We start from the raw sequence: 15,744 nt of genomic DNA, 5'->3' as shown, positions 1-15,744 counted from the left end.
AGAGCATTTTGCTGCATCACCATGGCCTTCCCTTCTCTCCCAAAAGCAAAAATGATTCCACTTTTGTTTTGTTTTGCTTTTTTAATTTATTGAATTTCACCATTTTCTCTATATTGAGGCAGGGCGGGATTTCTCTGTGGGCTTTCTAGGGCTGCATGTAGCGTGACGTAACAGTCCTCGTTTCTTTTCCTTGGCGTGGCTTAGATCGACAGCAAAGAACGATGCACCTCGAAACGGGGGAGAGCTGAGGGTCTGATTCTGCAGAGTCACCAAGGAGGGGTGTGTGTGTGTGTATGAAGTATGGACATATATATACATAATAAAACCTTTAGCACCAAATGCTTTATACTGAAAGGTGTAAGAAAGACATGTAAAATCACACAACTCTTATTTCGCAAGGTACAAACCAATGAATAAGTTCTGTCATGGAGAAACTGCTGCTGTTGGTAGAGAACTGTTATCGAGAACAGGACCCTGTCCCAGATGTCTGGTCAGAGCACCAGTTCCCCCACCTACCTGCTCCTAGCTCGTGTCCTCAGGGTATATCAGGATTTTCACTTAGCTTACGTAGTCTTCTGTGGCAGAGACCTCGTTGTTCAGACATTCTTTATGTCGGATAATACAAATGACCTGTATACAGACCTCTTCCATCTAGAACGTTTGGATTATTTTCATCCTTAACAACAGTATTCCTATTGACCAGAGCCGATTTAAATGCAAAATGGCTGCTTGCTGACAAAGTGGGTGTAGCTGTTTCCTTTCACGGTATGCATCTCAGTACTAAAGCCCTTATCTGTATGAGAGGAAGCAGTTTTTGTCTGTGAGCAGCTAGACATCCGTTGCAAGTATATAAAATAATCAGTCATTTCTAAGCGCTGCTTTTAAGCCACGCAGGACGTTGGGTGTGCGTTTTTTCGTTGTTTTGTTTTTGCTAAAACATAGTGTTGAAGTGGATAATAAACCCTCCATAACTCAAAGTGCAAACAAATTTTTAAATGCTGAAAACCAATTTGGGAATCTGAAGGTGAATATTTTGAAGAGTCTCTGCCACAAGGCAAAACATGCTTTTCTTGAGCCTTTTTTTAAAAAAAAAAAAAAAAATGCAGATTCTCCTGCAGTCCATATATGTGCCTCCAAAACACAAGTACTGCAATGAGTGCAAACGTACGCTCCAGAGTTCAGAGCCACAGCTCGGGGAATCTGAATTTCTTGTTCTCTTTCCCTGTGTTGCTGGTGGATTGCTGTATAAAGAAGCTTACCAAATATCTTTCGGGCTCAGCTAACTCTTAACTAAGTTCACTATACTGTTAACTGAGTCTAACTAAGCAGATCTGTAAACAGAAGGGCTGTGGCAGAATAGTGTGTTATGCCAGGTTCAGCAGGTTTAGATGAATGGAAATATGCTAGAGACTAAAGGCTGACAAAAAGATCTGCTTTTGGAAATCATCCCGTGTTGCTGATCGTGGCTACTGCCATTTTGAATCACAGCAAATTGTGTGGGTACACTGTAAGTTTGCAACCTGCCTTTTCTCTTTTTATAAATTTCTATGGGTGTCTCAGCTGCAATTGAGACATTTTAATAATGGGGTGATGTGAAAGAGTTAAATAAAAATAAAATTTCAAAGCAAAGCTGATTTGCTTTGCCCCCAGCCAGCATTCAGCCTGGATTTGTGTTATCCTGAAGGCTCTCTTCAGGAGGTCTTACACCTACAGAACTGCCAAGGAGGTGGTGTACAGAAGGAATAACCCGCCCCTCCCTGCAATGAAGGCACACTTAGGTGCGCTGTTTTGGAGCAAGCTGCTTTGCTGATATGAAAAGAGCATCTCTGTAAGTTCTTTTTTACAACTACAGGGTAGCGAGAGATGCTGCTCTGCAGCAGGCAGCCAGACAGGCGCACGTTAAGCAGACGATCTCTCCAGCACAGTGGACCTTTCCAAGGAATTCCAGGCAACATCTCCTTCCTGTCTCTGTAGATGGTAAAATAGCATCTGACATTCAGGGCTCTTACCGTGCTGCAGGCAACGCGTGAGCGTGAGCAGAGTGACAGCAGTGCGGACCCACCTTTATCCACTGCGATGGAACCGCAGGTTTTGTGCTGCAAATTTCCCCAAAGCCAGGCTGCAAAGCGGATAATGCTAGAATCAGATGATAAGAGGCTTCTTCACAAAAACTTTCTGACCAAGTTGCCCTAAACCCAGGGGTTATACAACGTTCAATGAGATTTGTGGTTGTGTTTTAGAATGGGGATGTCAGGGTCCTGGCAGTAATGCTGCAGCAAGGAGAAACAGTGATGACAATTGTTCCACTTGATTTCAAACCTGCAGTGAAACAGCCTGTTATCAGCAAGCCCTTCACTGCACGGTGACAAAAGGAGAGGTGGGAATCCTTCAAACTGTGTTCCAGTTTGTGCATTTTCTTTAGGAAGAAGCTGATTTTAATCCCTACACTTCTTCTCCGTATGAATGCTGCCGAATTTCTTTCTGCAGACTACCCAGTGTGAATGGAGTTTTGTGAGAAACTCTGATTTGGCCTTTTTCCTGTCAGACTTCATTTTTCCTGTCAGACTTCATGCTTGTGGCTAATATTTCATTGGAGATAAAGTCATTCTGATTGTTTTGCATAATGTCTATATATGACATCCCACTCATCCCCTTTAAAATCTAATCCAAGAGACAAGTCTGTTGTGCCAACATGTTTCTGTGGGTTTTGTTTTTTCTTTTTCATTACTGTAGCCTCCCAAAAGAAAAATAAATTGCTTATCTACTTCTGCATCTTATTTCCAGTGACAGATCTTGCAAGGTGTTTCTTCGTGCCTTTTGCCAACCATGCTTTGCAGAAAGGATGATACAGCTATCCACAGCAATGACTGAATAGTAAAGCATCGAGTCAGTTTCTTCGTGTATTAAATTTGAGTCTTAATTTGGCTTAATGAAGTGTTGGGCTGGACTATCCTTCCTTGAATCTGATTTGTCTTTTAAAAATGAAGTGTTAATTAGAAAAAAGTGATACAGCAACTTCAACTGTGAACAAAGACAATGCATGAAATCTGTTTGGTTTTATTCCACTAATCCACTTTCTGAGGTTCTGTTTAAAGCTTGCCATCTTCACAGGACACACCTCAGGGAACTAAGCATCATGTCAAAATTAGCTTGCTTTTAAATTGTTTTAAACCATCATGTGAAGAAAACTAAGTATGCACAAGCGTAACTGAGATCCCCTCGAAGGGCATGCGTAGCCGTGGTTTTGTGAGAGCCACTTGGAGCCAGCGCTCACTTGCAGAGCGAGGGCTGGGTGCTGGTCCTGGGGTGCTGGGCCTGTCCCCTCCAAGCACCACGCGTGCTGGGGAATGCTGAGGCGTGTGACGGACGGAGAAAAAAGGGAAGCAGGGCTGTAGGGTGGCGGTGGCTGCTGTCGGTGCGCGCCCTAATCTCCTGTGTTGGTCACCAGCACGCCGCGTAACCCCTTCTTTGGGGGAATGCAAGTCCCTGGCATCACTCCTAAATACCAAGTGCCTACGTAGCCAGGGAAACAGTAAATTTTCGACTACTTCAGAAATCGGAAAGGAAAGCATCACACAGTTTGGGCACTGGCTGTGTGTCCCCAGTGTGTTTCTCAGAACCAGAAGGTGTGCAGAGAGAGCTGAATGCTGACTGCACCGGTCGCTTGATGGGACTATGTATTTTTGAAGTCTTTATGCAGTGCTAGATAACAAGAGAAGGGGGAATGGGGGAAAGATGCTCTGCTCTGTGTGGCACTCTGGTGGTATTGGGAATTAGAAATCAGGTAATGGGATTTTTCTATCTGGATCAGCCTCTGGCCGTCTTCAGCATGTTCAGGAAATCACTTTACATCTCTGCTTCCATTTCCTTGGCTGCCAAATGAGCATAATGATAACTACCTCCTCTGAGTGTTCGTGCTTCATTAGAGCAATAAAACATTTCAGAGGAAGGAGTCATAGATGTGTGATTTATTAATCCAGCAAGGTCAGACTGAACTGCCTGTAAACAGCAAAAGAAATTGCAGAATGAGGGAGAGGTCTCCTGGAGCTGAGTGAATGCTGCTGCTCGGCATGCTGCCAGTGAGCAGGATTGCCAGAGAAGGTGAAGCAGAGCTTTCGAGTCTTGCCCGAACAGGGAGCCAGCTGAAAAACAAGTATTTTTTCTCACCTGCCGCATATCAGCTCACTGCAGTGACTCCTTGGATGCTCCATGCACCTGTCTGTTATTTTATCCAGAAAGAGGTTTTGTTTGTTCAGTTCTTCTGCATGGCTGTTTTATTAAGATGCTCTGCATGGCTTTTTCTGTATGTATGACTAGTTGTGATGTGACTTTATGCATGAAGACAATAAAATAAAGTGAGTCAAGAAGATACTGAGATAAACAGATGAGCAATGTTTATAAACCATGAGAGTCTCCTAAATTTGATAACCATCAGTTCTAGCCAGTACGTCTCGTGGTGCTAAAGAAAGAAGAAATCAATATTACAGAAGCTTTTACAGAAAATTTATGAGCACGCTTTGTTCAGGAGCAATCCATGAAGACCGAAGCACAGCTAGCACTAGGTGCTTATGGAAGGGCTTAAAGAGAAGTCCCTTGCTGAATTCACAAACTGTTTAAGGGCATTAAATTAGGAAACATGGAAACGGGCTTTAATGTTGTTGTTGTTTTAGTTTAGCGGTGTATTTGCAGAAGGAGAAAGTGCAGTAATAAATTACGAAACTCCTTTGAATACTGTGGCTGAATAGACAATAACAGTGTAGCCTAGTCTCTGCCAGAGTTATTAAGCATACCTGCTCGGGTTTGTATTTTATGGGATAAGCGGATTAGTATGAACTGTTTCTCTAATAGGACTTTCCTTCCCCAACAAAATCCTTAAGATAGAATTTCACTGTATTTAGGTACTGCTTTCCAATTAAGACAAGGTTGTAGCGTACATTGGCATTGCCATGCCAAAGCCAGGATATTTTTTTGATGAGCACGGAAGCCATTTTCTAACTACAACACTGCATATTTCCATGTACCCCAATGCTTTGATCCTGGTTTCAGGCATATTTACTGTTAACACTGGTAAAGAAACATTGGCACGCCGCTTGCTGGAGAACAGACCAGGCGTGTGGACCCTGCGCTTCGTCCCAGCACACAGCTGCTATGTCCATGGGTAGCTCTTGTAGGAGCTGTGAACCTACCCCTGCTGTGGCCACAGAGGGCCCAGGCATGGTCTTACTCACGGCTGTGAATCAAAACTGAAGAATGCAAAGGAGAAGAGATGAGTGGTTGGTGGGAAGAGTTACAGGGTGTTAAGACATGCCCTCAGAGAGCTTGATTCGTGCTGAAGGATTCATGTGGCTGCGTGTGTGGGACGCTTCTCTCCCTCTCTCTCTGTAGTGAGAGTTATTTCTTATTTGTACTTTAAAAACTTAGTTAAAAGCACCAGAATCAGGAAAATATTTAGTTGAAGAGATCATCTCCTAAGTCTCACCTATGTTGCACCTTTTTGCCATACTGCCCCACAATGTTTCCCTCATGCTTATCTTAATTTTGTGCTGGTAGCACACAGGAACATAAAATGACAAAATAACACAGGAGAGCTGGGTCTGGAGGATCCTCATAATGCTCCAGCCTGGGAGCCTTGATCTGTTTCTCTGGGTAAGATTAAAGCAAGCATTTCTGAAGGAGGGAATAGATGAGGCTTTGGATATGTGATGGGTTTACAGAATTCAAAATTCTGTGCTGAATTGATTTCTTATTCTTGATTACTAAATAGCCTCAGTGGTTTCAAGTTGCAGCTAAGACAAAAAGGGCTGGTTGTGCACCTTGTGTGTTGCCCAGCTGAAAAGTAAAAAAGCGCCTCTGATTAAATAATTTTTATTTCATTGTGGTTTGCAATACTGAGTGATAAAAGTGAAATTCTCATCTGTACATCCAAAACGCTGAAAGTTTTTGTTTCCCCTTTGCTTTGTTTTCGGGGGGGTTGGTTTAAGATTTCGTCTGTAATTGTGGGCATCAGTATGGCTTTGTTAGCGCTGTCTGCTTCTCCAGGGTAGCTCCTTGCACACTCTGCTGTGCAGGTCACGGGTTTCACGTTTTCTCCTGTACCTCCCAGAGGCCTCTGCAGTGATGCTGAGAACTTGCTGGTCCCGTCCTGTATCGCAGAGGAAGGAGGTATTGGACTGAAAACCAACAGCAAAACTACATGTAAAAATGTATCTCTGCTCATTGGCAGTAATTTTGTGCCCTCAGGCAAGGTGACAGTGGCATGCCCTTGCACTAGCAGTTAGCTAGACGAGATCAATACATACAAGAGGAAGAGACAGATACATAACAGATCAGGAACACATAACAGATCAGAAAGAGCATGTATTTACAAGTCCTGATGGTATGTTGTGTTAGTGATCTCTCTGGATACCAGCATATGATAACGGGCAGCTTCTTGTTGTACAGCAGAGATACAGTAATGCTGTTACAGGTCTCCAGAGGGAGGCAGGATGGCTCGTAACGCATGGCGTTACCAATTAGGTGAAAGTAAAGCAAAGGATCTCCATGCATTGTTTAAAAAATATACTTGGGCTCTCTGTGTACCTTGTTTCAAGTTCAAAGCTGTGCTTTCCCAGAAATCAAACTCTCTGGGACTTGACCTTTCTGCAGGGTTGTTTACCAAACGGCTTGTGATTTCTATGTTGTTGCTTTGCTGTTTCCCTGCTGCGGCTGGAAGCGAGCACTGCAGCGTCTCCACCTTAGCCTAGGATTCTGGTGCCAGACTGCATGAGGGCATTGGTCACAAGCTAGTAATTTAGACATTAATACTCTTTCAGCAATAAAAAACATTACTTTGATCTCCCCCAGGGAACTGTCCAGTCCTTTTGCATGCACGCTCCTTTCTTCTAATCTCACTGGTAGCAATTTTTTTTGCTTTTTCAAAAAAAAGCACTTTGTTTTAGTGAATCATACATATCAAAGCATATTTTCCTCTTCCCTGTTCTCTCAATCCTGTTGTTTGTGGTTCTTTCCTTCTTGTTTCTCTCATTAAAACGTCTCTACTTCACTTTCATTTTCTGCTAAGTATTTGAAAAATTAACAACAGTAGGCGCAGAAAGATTTCTGCCAGTGTGAACTGTATCAGTAAGTGTTTGACATGACTTGCTGAGTAGGGAAGGGGGGGCAATGGGGAGCGACTTTATTCAGCAGCAGCTTTCCAGCACTCGCTTTGCTTCCTGTTTGCAGGCAGAGTTTTCAGGCAGCCTTTCCAGCATTTCTCTAATCTCTAAATGCATGTCTTCCAAATGTGTTCCACAGGTGCCAACAAAAAAGCTGAAGAAATATGAGAAAGAGTACCAAACTATGCGAGAGAGTCAGCTGCAACAGGAAGATCCCATGGACAGATACAAGGTACGGGAGATGCTGTATGGGAACCTGGTTCGTTGGCTAAATTATGTGGGAAGTGATCCAGTTGTAGCAGTTAAGTAGAGGTGCACGTACCATGCTCACCTCTCTAGGATATGCTGATGCAGATTTCAGGGAATTAAAATGGCAGGTGAAACTCATCCTCTTTCTTGAAAGAGCACTTTGAACACTTGGACTTAGTGTTTTACAGGAGTATTTGAATCACAATTTGTTACTCTCAAGACATCTTCAAATAGCCACATATAATATTTTTCTTCTTTCAGTTTATATGTTTGTAGGTAACTCTCCTGCTGTTGCACTTTTACGGGAGATCTTCATGAGACGCAGAAACAAAGGGTGATTCTCAGCTACAGACACAAAAAGGAGAAAATACACATTGTTCTAGCACAAGCTGTGTGCAGTAACATCCACAGAGACTTGGAAGATGAACTCTTCCTTGACTGATATGATCCTTGTTTTTCATCTGTTTGTAGGAAACGTTTTTTTGTTAATATAATGCCTAGTACAGTGGGATCCTGAGCTCGCCTGGAGTCCTAATGTACTACTGCAATAGAATTCATAGTAATAAATATCCTGCTTTAGATCAGCAGAGGAATAGAGCTTCAGTTATTAATATGATAGCTTGATAGTTCACAAAAAAAAAGAATAGTTCTTAAATTTTGGATCAGTATTGATTATCTTTCTGGTGTATTTATTTCATTGTTACTGCTACGTTCTGTTGCCATAGATTTTTGTGTGATGGAGGTTCTGCCTCTATGTTTATACTTTACATAGAGTTCAGGATTCATTTATTACTTGCTTATTTTAAAAAGAGTTTAGATTTCCTTAGGTGAAGCTGCCGGAGTTGAAGCACTTTACTGCGTATTGCCCAGTTTTGCTGGGAATTGATGTTGCTTACACACACCTGTATTGTTATCCTGCTGTTCTTCATCGTGCCTTATTATGTGAAATGACATTGCTGTTGGTATAGAGTATGCCTGGAATGTGGAGTAGTAAATAATAGGGTGTGCAAAGGTTTACACGGTATGTGAACGTAAGGAAAGTACACCATGTTCAGAAAACCACAGTGTGAAAACCTGTGGCAAAAGACTATGCCATGCTTCATAAATAGGATGAGATAGAGTTACAGTTACAGAGAAAGTAAAACTGACTTTTTTAATTTTTATTTTTTTAAAGTATTTACCTGTGAACAACGATGTTTTAAATATAGTTCTTTTTATGTTAAGGAGTGTATGTTTTATGGTTCATGAGGACCGGGACTGCTGTAGCAGCCAAGAGTTGTTAACCAGAAAATTTATATTAAAAAATAAAATAAAAATTCAGTGGTTCACTCATGCTACTGTGGAATTAAAATAATGCTTAAAACCCAAAGAAGGCTTCTTTAAAGCTCTGTAGGAGCACATTAACTAGTTAATCTTGGGCAACCGACGCTGAAGAATATTATCCCCAAACTGCAAACGAGGATATAAAAAGTGGCTCTTTGGCCACTGCCTGTGTGAGTCACTGTCACAGTCAAGATCACAGCCCAAGTTTGGGCTTGTACTTTTGTAACTCACTGGATTGGTTCTGCTCTTCTTACTGATGCTGTGATTAGAGAGAGGCTCCATAACTGGTTAGCTGCACATTAAATGCAAAGTTTGGACTCATTTTTCAGCTGATGGATGTCATGGAGAAATGCTTGTAAGTGTTCCCTGCTCCTTGTCTTGCTTGTTTGATTTTATTTATGTGTCAGGCTGAGACTGGTGGGAATGGACATTTCCATAGTGTTTCCTTGTGGGCAGAAAGTAAAAAGTCAGCTTCACTTCTCCCTTAAAAGATCACACAGCAGCCCATATGCTTACAAATGCATTTTGTTTTGGCAGCGTCAGTGCTAGACTCTGTCCAGCTGGGCTTGGTTTGGGAAATGACTGAGTCTCCACTGCTTTGAAGAGCTGGTATTGCCTATGAGCGCAGCACTGCTGCTAGCTCCCTCTGGCCTTGTGTGCTCTCTGCCTGGGCTGTGCCCCCAAGGCCCACGTTGTTATACTTTTTACAGTTTTTCTTCCAGAACAAAATGTTATTTTCATTTACTACCCAGGAAGGAAGTGTTCCTTAGATGCATGGAGATCCATGCCGAATATTCCTCTTCCAGGTCGAGGAGGAAACGTGCTTGCAGTTTGTTGACAGTTTTTAGTTATAGCTGTTACAGATTTGTTGTTTGCAGTGTGTCACAGTTCTTGTTGCCAAAAGACATTTGTTGGGACTATAGAGATGTACCTCAGCAACGGGGGTGTGTTGGCACTTCTGAATTGCAGTGAGGAAGGATGTCTCTCCGTGAACTGAGCTTCTGGGCACAGGAATGCTGGGGCTGAGGAGCCCCAGGAAAGATGCCCTGTGGCTGAGGGCAGCAGGGGTGTATCCAGCCAGCTGGCAGGTGCTGCTCCAAAGCCACCAACCCGAGCGCTCCGTAAGCTCCAGAAAAGGGCTGGTTTTGCGATGCCAGGCCTGCCGTTCACCAGTCACATTTTCTTGACAGGTCGAGTTCATGTGCTACAATAAGATGTGTTACATGCCACAGGAGTTCCTGCGCGGCTCCTGTTTCACGTGTTGATTGCAGTAGACTTGATTTACCAAAAGAACAGTATTAAAGAGAGCAATGAGATTTGGTGTTTATTTTCTCCTGTATTTACAAGTATTATGCAGGAAAAGTGTTTCGTTTTTTTTTTTTGGACGTTTTCACAGTCAACTAATTTTATCTTCCATTACTCATAACAAGTTATCACTCATATTTTTGTCAGATTTTAAAAGGGTGTAAAAGTAAACAAGTTCTAAATTCCTGTTTGCCACCACTTTTCATGATTGTCAGTTAAAATAAATTAAAAATTGCCTATAGAAATCAATAAAAAAGTGACCTGTATGTGCAGAAAAAATAGCAATATGATTCAGACTGATATTTTTCTATATTTTTTTTTCCGTGTTTGAGAACAGAACATCTCATATAACAGGGTTGTGGTTGATTTGATAAGAAATTGCTGAAGTTGGATTTAGGAGTCTTTGATTTTAAATAAAAAGGATATGTCCATGCAAAGTTGGTGGAAGTTTTCCAGTCAGACCCTGCCTGTGCCCAGGGTTCTGTTCTGAAGGTAGAAACCCATTTTCATCTGTGGACTTTGTTGCACGACAGAGATGTTGTCTGTCCCAATAAAGGTAATTTGGAGATAACAGCCTTTTGTTTGTGTCTTCAAACTGGAAGCAAAAACTAATACACTGGTCATTTTTATTCAGAGTCCTGATAACTGAATGGTAACTGCCATGAGGAAAAACGTAAGGTAACTCCTGATGTAGATTTTTTTTGTTTGTTCGTGGTTTTAAGAAAATGGGAAAAAAAAAAGAAAAAAAAAAGAAAAAAAAGTGCTGTGGCACTTCCAGGAATATTTTTTGAGTCAACAAGCAAAAAACACAAACCACCTCCAGGTGCCTCTGTTTTGCTTCCCATAAAAAGTTTTCCTGGACAGTTTGCTGTGAAAGCCTTTTGGCTTTCTAGGTGGCATTTTACAGGATTTTCCTTCAGAGCTGCCTTCACAATCCAGAGCTCTTTCCAATGGGCTTACGAAGACTTCAGTTTGCTTGCATCCAGGAAAGTGAATTTTAATCCCTGCTTTCATTCTGGCACTGAGGACCTGTTCTTGCCCAAAGATCTGTGGTTTGGGTGTTTGCTCATCAGCAAATGTGACACTGAATTGCTTAACGAGGTTTGTGGCTCGTTACACCCAGCTTGAGTAGCAGCATAGAGAGAATACCTCATCATCACTAATCGTGTCTGGTATCGCTCCTTCATGCTGGCTGAATGGGAGCAAAGGGTGGAGTCTAAGCCTTTCAGTCTTCCTGGGCTGAGGCTTGCCTGCTGCTCTCAAGTTTGCCTTCTTTCCGTCAAGTATGTAATGGAAGTTGGAGAATATCCTCTTTAAAAATAGGAACCAAAAACCCACTGAAGATTTGGCTATTTTATTTTATTTTGGCTGGCTTTGTTGGTATTAAAAATTATTTTATATCCTGTTTTCACTGTCTTTACACCAATGGTTGAAAGCAGTATTTGGTCTGTGACTTTACTGGAGGTAAGTTTTTTTGTGTTTGTCCGTACCAGCGGTGTTTGTCCCTTTTGGAAATGCAGTATCCTCCTTTTAAAAGAGTTCACCAGATGCCTTTTGTAACAGGAAAGAGGAATTTGGGAAAGAGGGAATCTTGTGCTTTAATGATTGTAGAAACTGGGTGATACCGAAGAGAAGGAAATCGTTGGTATAGTCAGTAAATTGTTAGTGGTGTCTAGAGAAAAGGGAGGAAGCTGTCAGTTTACACCAAGGACAACTAACAGGTCTGACTAGTTGGCTCACGTCAGGTTACAAAATACTGCTTGCGAGTCCTGCTATAATGAACCAGCTCCATCTATTGAGCTTCATTCCATTGCAACTGGTATTTTATAAAAACCCTGTGTATTTCTCAGAGGCATCGGAAGTAGTTTGCTAGATACGAAAAGCACTGTTTGATATTTTTGTCTTCATTGTGTAACGTTAGGTTTTATTTAGACGTAAGCAGATAAGAGTTTCCTCCTGAGGAAGGAGGCAGTTTTTCACTGCTAGATCTGGGGGGAGGAGCTGGAAAGGACAAACCATCTAATCGCACATACTGCCCTGTGTGGAGGAAGAGTAAAGGTGGCCCAATGAGAGACTCAGCTCTTAGCTATTGACTGGATGTCCAAGGTAAGAGATATTTAACTTGTTAAAAATGTACCGTGTAAATTTCAGTTTAAGAGGAGGATAGCGCATTTCCAACCACGTAGCTTGCTTTCCACTTGTCTGCGAATGCAAAGCAGGAACTCCGAACTTCACACCGTGCAGCTTGCTTTGCGGACACAGAAGCTTTTGGCAAAAGCATAGCAAAAATGTTAAAGCAAACTTCTTTCTGGGTTATTTTGTGGAAGTCTAAGAATTTGCTGATTCCTTGCTCTAAGCAACATCCCTATGAAAAGGTATTGGTGCTGTAGCACCTGACAGTAATACAGTCCTGATTTTGTCCCAGTTTTTAAGTGAACTTATGACTTTTTGGTAACTGCTCACTGACAGACCTGTGTCTACAAAAACCAACACTTCTTGGATGGTCTGAACAAAATACAGAAATAAAGCTTCATTGGAGTTTTTTATTATTATTATTACTGAAGATAGCAATTTGCTGTTATGCTTCAAAGTATATATAATCCTTACAGGATAATTTTACTTTTAAAAATTCCTTGTCTTAAACAGAATATGATGCGATTTAAAAAAATCCCCAAAGTTAGGTGTCTTTTAGCAATGGTTATTTTAATTGCATGAAATCACAAGTATTTTAGAGTTTCTGTAACAAAACAAAGTTATTTAAAGTACAGTCTTTTGGGGAGGAAATGAACTTACTTTCCTGTAAAGGGCAGTGCACAATCCACTTACACAATAATGTCCCATTAAGGAGAAAGTATTTGCAGAGGTTCTGCTTCCTGCCGCAGAGGAAGCTAAGACAAAGAAGAGACCTTTTTTAGCATCCTCTTAGAACTGTAGTTGTCCTTTTTTAAGACAAGCATGCAAAAACTTTTTGCAACAGATGAAAAACAGTTGTTTCACTGTGGTGAGCTTTGGAAAGAATTATTTGAGCATAGCTGGTGAGCAAGAGGAAGTGAAGACTGGTGAATAATATGCTTATGCAAAGAAATCATGTTTTGTAGGAAAACATTCAATGAGCAACTCTTGGAATTATTTTGTTGTTCTAAGTGCTGTTAATATATTCCCTTTTACTGTATGTCTTAGGAGAACATAACCTTTCAAGTGCCCTTTTTGAGATGTTAGCATGTAGGTTACTGTTTCTCCATCTATAAACTTCCATGTGAACTTCGCATTTTTCTTGAGTTTCCATAGCAAACAGATTCCCTTTCCAGTCTCTTTTGCAGTCACCATGTGACTGAATGTCAGCTTTTTTTTTTTGCTGTCTCAAAATCTGTTTGAGAAGGGCATCTGTATCAGGCTCACCTCGCTGTGTTCTTCTGAAGCCAGGGGATTTGATGCAGACTCCTGGAAGTCCACCAACCCACAGATACCTTCTGAATATAATTCTGCTTCTCAGCCCTAAATAACAGTCACATAAATTGATTTTTAAGAAACATGAATTGCTGGTTTTCTTTTTTTTCCCAATGCATTTCCTTCACCAGTTAGTGCTCTACGTAGTCGTTTCTGCCTTTGTGGAGCGGGTAGGAGGTGCGTGTAGGGGAGGAGCAGGGCCTGCAGTCTTGAAGGTCTACATTTTGTGTTGTTGTGCATCATGGGCAGAACAGGTTCTGGACCTGTACTCAGGGACTGATGTCCCCTCTCCATCTGGCACTTTTTCTCAGCAGGTGTCCTGTAAAATGTACCTGTTGTCATTGGTGCAAGTTACAGAGAAAGCGTACAGGAGGATGTACGTGTTATATGAGCTATAAGGAGTTCCCTTCTAAATGCTGTTCTTTACTGGTCCCACAGAGGACGAATGGTTGGTACCACGGCATCTCCAGAATGGACTATTTTTATGGATTGCCTGCAGATGAGGTTTTGTAAAATGGAGCAGAGGACAGCTTTCTACATGGAAACATCATTTTGAGTTATCTCCCTGTTCACTGCTGCTGGGTGGGATTTTATCTGTCTTATTTCTTTTGATGAGGAGGAATCAGAAAGCAGATGTTTTTATTGAGAGGACTGTGTTTACTTTTGACAGAGAAATCCTACAATCAGTGTGTCACTTACGTGACTCAAACATAACCATTGGGATGTAAGTGGAATTGCTGCATTTGCACTGCTGGCTTAATTCACTGTTGTTTCCCAGAGCAGCAGTCCTGTCTTGATGTGCACTCTTGCCTTATCAGTGTTTTATACATACAACATATTCGCTTACCGCTCCTTAATATCAGTAAGAGTTAACTTCCTCTTTTGGTTGTTCCTTTCTTTCTGCAGAGGGAAAATCGCAGGCTCCAAGAAGCTAGCATGAGGCTGGAGCAGGAGAACGATGACCTTGCCCATGAGCTTGTTACAAGCAAAATTGCCTTACGGAATGACCTGGACCAGGTAATGCTGAAAGAGATGGCTCCAAGCTCCAGCTTAGCAATACTAGTTTTAGTAGCCCTGTTGTTTGCTCAAGTGAAAGCATTTACACAAAATTAAAAGCATTGGTATTTGTGCCTTTGTTTTCCTGACAACCTTAATTCTAGTTGCTGTATCTCCACGTGGATGCAGGCATAGGCATACACAGCAGTGTATCATTAACATTGACCGCACCTTCTCTGTTGCGGTTCATTTTACAAAATGTAAGCCATAATCTTTTAGGCAGGTACCAAAGAACAAACGTTTACTGGAAAAAGGTATCACATATTCCTTGAAAGACTGATTTTAAGGGAAGTTGCTTTGCAGAATGTCTGCTACCTTATGTGGATCTATTTTTTTCACAGCAATTTCAGTATAGCCAACTAAATTAAAAGAGAATGAAGTGGTGTGGTATGGAATACAGGAGGGCCATATTCCACCACCCCTCATGATTAGCATCTTGCTTAGTGAAGGCTGTAGTGCCTCTTACAATGTAAAATCTTTTCCTGCAGGGGTCTCTCAATTTGATTTTCTCTATTTATTTGGCTTCTTTATCTAACCTCAGAATTGTAAACATCATTGGCCACAGTAGTGTATTTCTATTTAGTCAGACCCTTGGCAGCTAGGCTCTTCTGATGTGGATTCGTGTGATTCTAAAAATCTGAGGCACCTTGGCGAGCAAGCACGGGCAGATAACCACTTTGCCTGCTGGAGTGGGCATTGTGGTGTAAAAGACAAAAACACTGCATTGAGGTGCTCTGTCTTCCCCAGGAATGTAAAGCAGCTTTATATCTGCTTCTGCCCCTGCTGTGTTCTGAAGTGTCATGACAAAGCTGTTAGACATGTACCTTTGCCAGCCCCATTCTTTGCTCTCCTGCATTTTAGCAGTTTTTCTGCAGATGAGTGGCTCCATTAAGTGTTCTCACACCCCACCTCAGTTCAGTGGCACTGAAGGAAAAGCTTTGTGCTGCTGCACTCCTCACTTGCAAGGAGAGGTGATACTGTACACCATAGCAGGTGCTTGGAAAACCTGGAATGACCACATAAAAGGAGGAAAGATTTTTAGTTGATCCTCCAAAGTATGTCCTAAACATGTCTTCTGTCAAAAATACCTTTGTTATCCCTGAGCTCTTTTGTTTTGAGATGTCAGCCTTATCCCTTGTCCGTTCTGTTGCTTCTCATTTTTCCTTTCTCCCATACAGCCTTGTATACACATTGAGCAATGCAGAAATCC

General features: G+C 41.7%; 1 protein-coding gene across 20 annotated transcripts in view; it reads left to right on the top strand.

Annotated features, from left to right (window-relative positions):
• RABGAP1L (RAB GTPase activating protein 1 like) overlaps positions 1-15,744 on the top strand; it is a 249,466-nt gene that overhangs the window by 227,254 nt on the left and 6,468 nt on the right. For 15 of the 20 annotated variants that reach the window (XM_083846183.1, XM_083846185.1, XM_083846168.1 and 12 more), the window contains 2 exons: positions 7,294-7,386; positions 14,385-14,495. In XM_083846183.1, the coding sequence (XP_083702309.1) occupies positions 7,294-7,386; positions 14,385-14,495 (204 nt within the window). The other 5 variants (XM_083846186.1, XM_083846187.1, XM_083846180.1 and 2 more) reach the window with 3 other exon arrangements.

This window comes from Anser anser (genome assembly GCF_964211835.1).
Source record: "Anser anser genome assembly, chromosome: 8".
In the NCBI taxonomy this organism is placed as follows: Eukaryota; Metazoa; Chordata; class Aves; order Anseriformes; family Anatidae; genus Anser; species Anser anser.
The sequence above is the reverse complement of the archived record's forward strand: the minus strand, read 5'-3'. Positions and strand labels throughout refer to the sequence as shown.